General features: G+C 39.7%; 1 protein-coding gene across 1 annotated transcript in view; it reads left to right on the top strand.

Moving 5' to 3' along the window:
• The window catches only part of LOC103738756, an 88,532-nt gene that overhangs the window by 40,201 nt on the left and 41,146 nt on the right, over positions 1 to 7,185 (top strand). Inside the window, exon 14 of the mRNA XM_029566325.1 lies at positions 105 to 260. Within this exon, the coding sequence (XP_029422185.1) occupies positions 105 to 260 (156 nt within the window). The remainder of the gene's footprint in view (positions 1 to 104; positions 261 to 7,185) is intronic.

Raw genomic sequence — 7,185 nt, 5'->3', positions numbered from 1 at the left:
ACCCTGTCTCAAAAAAAAAAAAAAAAAAAAAAAAAAAAAAAATAGCTTACCTCGATGTAAGCTTCAACTGTAAATAATTGCCCATTATGTTTCTTGTTCTACAGCGATTTGACAGCATTGAATTTACAACGCGAAGGAGGAATGTGTGCATTTTTGACTTCAACAAGAATAGACGATAGTGACTGCGGTAAAACCTACCCGTGCATCTGTGAAAAGAGAATGGATACGTTCTCTGATTCAGTCTGCAACAAGAAGGAAAGGTAAACACAAAACATTGTCATTTTTGTGTTTTCTGTAGTAGTCTGTGACTGCTCACAGTGAGATGTTTCTGACCACAGGATTTAGTCAACTGGGCAAAGAGAGAGAAACTGGAGGAGGAGGGTAATGACCTTCTGGAATCTGACTTTCCAGATCATAGCCATTTTCCTTCCTGGAGGAGACAGAGCAGCTTGTCTGGAGGGTGGGCATCCTTTGCTCCAAGGTCCTGAGGAATGGCTCTTTCTGTGTCCCGAGCCACCCACAAAACCAAATAAAACATCCTGATAGATATTTTGTTACAATATGATAAATAATTTCAATATCTTTTGGCTTTGATAACATGGTTTGTATTAGTCACTTTTCTGTGGACCCAATCAATTTATAGAAGAAAGAATTTATTTGAGCTTACGGTTCCAGGGGAATTACAGTCCATCTTGGCCTGGACGTATGGTGGCAGAGGTGGCTGGAGAAGAGGAGCAGATGTTAAGCTCTACACCTTCCAACAGGCACAGGAAACAAGAGAATAACTGGAGATCTGGCAAGGCTTAAGAATTCTCTAAGCCCACCCCAAGCCCTATCAAGTGCTTCCTTCAGGATAGCCACACCTACTAAAACCTCCCAAACAGCTCCACCATGTGGGGACAAAAATATCCAAATACTTGGAGCCTATGGGGGACATTTTCATTCAAACCATCACATGGTTACTACAATATAACTGCATTTCTGTTTATTTTTTGGATACTGTGTGTTATTTTTTACATTTTGAAAATGTCAACATCCTTTAAAAACATTTATTTTCCAAAAAATATAATTTAAAACTTGATGAATAGTTGCAGGAGTATTTCAAGGAACTCTCAAACAAGCCTTACCAATAATCATAGGTTGCTTATATTTTCCATGGTCTCTAGCTTGTCTGTTGCCAAACCATTTGTAGATACAGTAATACTAATTGAGGCCAGCTAGATGTGCTGGCTCAGGCTTGTAATCTTATAGGTACATAAGGTTGAGGTCAGCCTATGCTACATAGTATAATTGAGGCTATCCTTGTCTACAGAGTAAGAACCTATCTAGTGAATGTAAATAATAATAATTAATGTTATTAGTATGATAATACCCAAACTGTACCAAAATATTCTCCAAGGACAAGCCATTTCTCCTATAAGATTATACTAAAATGATCAAACCCAGGACATTCAGTACTGATGCTGTAATGTGTTCTCATCCATAGCCATGTTCATCTTTGTCAGTTTTCTGTATAATGATGGCATAGTCATTTTTTTTCTCCAAGTTCAAGATCATGTAGTGTCTTCACTTGTGATTTCCTTTTTAGTGATTTTTAGTGATGAACAGGTTTTACTGATGATTTTTATTTTGGTTTTGACATATAGAAATCATGCCTCCTTCTGTCTGAGGATTTCATACAAGAGTGCACTATAAGCACATCATTTCTATCATTTCTATCCACTTCTTCCCTCACCAACTCATACCCTCTTTCTTCAGCTGCCTGCTCAAACAAAACCGAAACCAAAACCAAAAGAAATTGGTCTCTTTCCCACAGCATTCCCCTAATGCCTGTAGCTCTTCATCTATGGGTGTGTCCTTGTCAAAAATTTCTTTATCTGTGTTGGCATGTAGATTGGTGCTTGGCCTTCGCATATCTTGTTCATGGGAGCAATATTCCCACGTTTTGGGCTTCAGGCTCTTTTACTGCCCCCTTCTTCCATGATGCGCCCTTAGATTTAGGGATAGATAATGTTGTATAGATGTCCCATTTGGGACTGGGCTTCCCATGGTCATTCATCTTCTGTGTTTTGACCAGTTGTGGAACTGTCTATCAGTCTTCATCAGCTGTCAAAAGAAACTTCTTTGATAAGATGGGAGAGCCGCATTTATCTTTAAGGATGAGTATTTAAAGGCAGCTGGAAGATATGGTAGTGAAAGGTACTACTCTAGAGCTGATAACTTCTCTATCCAAGGTTTCTGTGCTAATTTTACACTACCAGGCATTAGTTCCCTCGAAGTGAAGGGGTCTGAGGTACAGTTAGATAATTGCTTGTTGCTTCCAAGGTACAAGTGCCACTATTGTACAGCAGGGTTATCTTGTTAGACCTGTCATTGTGTTTCACAGTCTTCACTGCTGGGTAGAACATTGGTTACTTTTCTCCCCTAGCATCTTGCATAGCACCTTTCAACACTATGAGAGCCAGCTCTCAAGGAAGAGGTTTCCATATCATTACTATGTTGATTTCTCCAGGTCCTTTGACCAAAGTGTGTGGTGTTTTCAGCAACAGGGTGTTGCCTTGATGTTCTGTAGGGCAACCAAGAGCAAGTCAGTAGCCATATTGCTTTGCAGATCTCAGAGCTACTTGACTAATAACCCCAAGGGAGGTAACATGCCTTGCAATGATGTTTTGTTAGATAGTCTATAGCACCCGGGAGTTACATTATCCCACTCTGTGGGTTATTTGCATTATATATATATATATATATAATTTATCTGTTATCTATCTATCATCTATCTATCTATCTATCTATCTATCTATCTATCTATCTATCTATCTATCTATCTATCTATCTATCTATCTATCTATCTATCTATCTATCTATCTATCTATCTATCTATCTATCTATCTATCTATCTATCTATCTATCTATCTATCTATCTATCTATCTATCTATCATCTATCATCTGTCTGTCTATCTATCTATCATCTACTATGTCGGGTGTGGTAGTGCATGCCTTTAATCCCAGCACTCAGGAGGCAGAGGTAGGCAGATCTCTGTGAAATCAAAAGGAGCTGGTCTCCATAGTGAATATAGTGAGTTTCACCTAGGGCTACTGAGAGACCTTGTCTCAAAATACACACACACACACACACACACACACACACACACGCAATGTGATTTTCTTTTAACTTATAAATTTGGGTGTCTTTTTTCTTTTTTTTTTTTTTTTTCATCTTATTGAGGCAGGGTCTCCCTGTAGTCCCAGCTGGCCAGAAACTCACAATGTAGACCAGACTCATCTGAAACACACAGAGATCTACCTGCCTCTGCCTCCTGAATGTTGGGGTCAAAGGCATGTGCCACCATGCCTGGCCTTTCTCTTTCTTTCTGTTAACTCAGCTAAGGGTCCATCATACCTTTTTTTGCCCTCAAAGAACCAGCTCTTAGATTCATTAATTTTTGTTTGCTTTTATTTCATTAATTTCTGCAATGATTTCTATTATTTCTTCCCATATACTTGCTTTGGGTTTGTTTCTGAAATGGCAAAACTAACTCCATTTTGTTCTAGCTGACTTTTACTTTACCCTATGTCTTTGCCCAGCCGATTTTTGCCCAAGCAGTTCATCTCATGTGGGTATTTTAAGGGAGTACAATGTTTTTACAATACTGAGAAACTTATGAGTAGCCATGTAGCAAGTTGAAACAGCATGTCCAGATAGCCTGTACCCCCCTCAGCTCTACCTGCATCTCTATGGAGCTGACGGTTTCTGCATTCTGAGAAACTTGTTTTGTTCATAACCAAAACTTTTTGTTAACTGTATATCTCTTTGTTAACGGACCTGTCCCTGGTCTGGTGTAACTATGATAATCTGATGTAACTATGACTATTGGCTTTACCCCTGTCGTGATACAATTGTAGTTTTAAGTTTCATAAGCCCTGCCCTGTTTCTCCTTGGGGTCGAGAATTCTCTTGGTCATGAGTCCCCTCTCTGACCACTGGCTTCCTAGCTAGCTTATAGAGGACTCCTAATTTGACTACTGCTATGTGGCATTCCTCTGTGCAGTCTCGCTCGGTATTAATTTTCTAAAACACTTGAGGTGCATCACTAAGCTATTTATTTGTGCTTTTTCTGATTTTTTCTATGCAGCTAACTAGAGATATAAATTTCCTTCTTAGGACTCCTTTTAATGTGCCTGAGTAGTTTTTGTGTAGTGTGTATTCATTTATTTCCAGTAGTTCAAAAATGTTTTTGTCTTGATTTGTTTTGTGACCCATTCATCTCTGAGAAGTGTGTTTTCATGTGCTTATTGGTCATTTTGTCTTTTTCTTTGTCAAGTGCCTTTCCATTTTTGCTTCTTTTTTGGTTGGGTTTATCTGTCTTCTTCTTACAGCACTGTAAATGTTCTTCATGCAGTTTCAATACAAATCCTTTGTTAGATGTATGTTTAATAAATATGTTTTCCTACACTCTCTTGCATCTTCATGTTCTGAACTATATCATGGAAGAAGTTTTAAAAATGTTTGAGGCCTGATTTATCATTTTCTATGCTTGACTTACATATTTAGTTCATACTGATATCAGTTTAATAAAGTGTTTTAATTTTTTTGATATTTTAATTTATGTATGTTTCTGTGAGCATGTTCACCTGGTCTATGGAGGTGGCTGCAGAGGGCCAGTAGAGTGGCTCAGATCCCCTGGAGCTGGAGTTACAGGCAGATGTGATTCACCCAACTTGAGTGTGAGAACTGAACTCAGGTCCTCTGGAGGAGCAGGGAGCACTCTTACCGAGCCATCTCTGCAGCCCCTCAAGTTAGTGTTTTTGAGCAAAGTGTTGAAGTTCACCATGATTTCCCCTTGGCTGTCTAGATTTTTGCTGTATTTGTTGAAATTCTGTCTTTCTTCCACTGAACTATTTTGGTACCTTTCTATAAAATAAATTGATGGTAACTGTTTGGGTCAATGTGTGAATTTTTTTTCTGTCTCATTGATCTGTGTCACCAGTCTTGGAGTTACACAGGTCCCAGTTTACATATCTAAACCCTGCAGTGAAATGCACTGATCCTCTTAACTTGAGTTTCAGGCAAATGTGAGCCATGTGGGTATTAATTAAAAAAAAGAATTTTCTGTTTTTAATATGGGAAAAATACTGGCTTTATTTTTATTTGGAAGATGTATTTATCTTCTCTTTGTATTTTGAAAGTTTAGTTTTTGGTAAAGTTTATATTTTATTTTCTTAAATCATGAATCAAGATTGTAAGTGGGATGATGATCTGGACCTGGCAATCTCTTTCTGAAAACGTGTTTACTTAAAGAATAACATTTCTTTGATGGACTTAGGGCTAGTTAGACATTCTATATACTTCTGTTAATTTTGGTAACTGTTGCCTTTTAAAATATTTGTACTTTTAACTAAAATTTCTGATTCATGTTATTTTATGTGTTAGATTTCCAGAGAAGCACCAACAAAGACCACAAATTGGGGCTTAAAAGAACCAATATAACTTCTCTTACTTTTACAGTTCTCAGGTTTTGGGTTCTTTGGCTACTTTTTGGTTTTGGATGGATAAGATCTCCTAGACCAGGCTGGCCTCAAAGTCATTATACAGTGGAGGATGTCTTTGATCTCTTGATCTTCCTGTCCAGACTTCCTAAGTGCTAGGATTATAGTTATGCAACCAAGCCCCATCCAGAAACCTTGGAGGCCAGGTGTGTGCTGTTTTCTCTAGTCTGGACATGACTATTGCCATCTCTAGATAGAACCTTGGAAATTGTGATTACTCACAGAAGACTCTCATGCAGTTGGGCCCAACTAACTTTCCTCTGTGGAGAGAGAGAATTGTGGAGAGCCACAGCCTCCGCCGCCATTACAAGATGGCGCCGGTATCCGGACCTTCTTAACAGTAAACATCCTGCTGCGCCCATAAGGGGCGTGCACAAGAGCCTGCTCTCCCTCGCCTCCTCCCGTGGCGTGATCTCCAGCAACCAATCCGCTTCTTATACGTCATAGATGGGACCTTTAGACTATATAAGCAACCGCTCTCCCGCTTCTCGGCGTCTTCGGTCTTTAAGCTTCTAAGAGTGTAAGATGCGCATACAATAAACTGCTGCAGAAGGATCCTGACTTGTCCTCCCGCGTCGTTCTTGCCGGCGAGACGGAAAGCGGTCGGGGACAAGAAGGAAGTAGACACATCTAGATGAACAAGAATGTAAATATGAATGCCTAGAAGCTATCCCAGTAGCAGTGCTATATATATATTAAACAGTATACTTCTCCCTGCTAAGGCCTGTAGCCTTTCTCAACACAAGGCGTTGGCCTGGTATACAGCACCAGGTGTGTGTTCCACCACTAGGAGAAGGCCTTATCCAATTAGAAATTTGTCAGTTGTAGGTATGTTGGTTGAGCCATTATTCCACTTGCAGGCATTGTTTGGCATGTCCATAGTGTGCAGCACGTGGGACCCATTGTTGAGTAGAATCATAGGGCATCCCTTCTTTTCCAACCATCAGCATAACACCTTCTGGCAATATGAACATCATCTATCCAGAGTCATAGAGTTTTTTGGCTTAGTCTCAACTCCATCTCTTCTTCTTCTCCCGCACTCACATCAGGCAGTGTCTTCAGCAACATGGCCTTACCGACCTTTCTAGTGTACAACTGACATTAGTGGCAATAACCTTGGTGAATTTGAGGACCTCTAGGATCTCTCTGACCAACAGCTCATAGCGGGGCAACCCACCCCTGGTACTGTAGATTTTCTTAACAGTTGTATAGTTTGTTTCCATCTTACCCAACCATAAAACTTCCAAGAATCTTATAGCTATCGCTGGCCTTTGCCTCTTCCAGTATCTTTTAAATGGGTTTTACAGCTGTAAAACACTTGAAGGAAGGTTAGCATTATATATTAAATCAGTCATAGACAAGGTCTCACACAGCATGGAAAGATTCTGTCCATTCATATTAACTGTTTTCTCCATAGAGCTTTGTTAGGTACCATAGCATGAGTGCGAGGCATTAATTTGGTTAGCTCTTTATCATCTTTAGTTATCCCTTTGGAGTCATTTCGCACTTGGAGGATTTTACATAGGGTCTCTTTGTATTCTTTTATTCTTGATACTTTTCAGGTGTTGGCTCCAGTTGCCTGACCCTGCACTGGGCTAAGGAGGCAGGGGGTTTCTCCTGTCCCTGCTGCACCTGTTA

Source organism: Nannospalax galili, unplaced genomic scaffold (genome assembly GCF_000622305.1).
Source record: "Nannospalax galili isolate Female #2095 unplaced genomic scaffold, S.galili_v1.0 scaffold859, whole genome shotgun sequence".
Classification (NCBI taxonomy): Eukaryota; Metazoa; Chordata; class Mammalia; order Rodentia; family Spalacidae; genus Nannospalax; species Nannospalax galili.
Note: the sequence above shows the minus strand (reverse complement) of the source record. Positions and strands in the feature narration are given on the sequence as shown.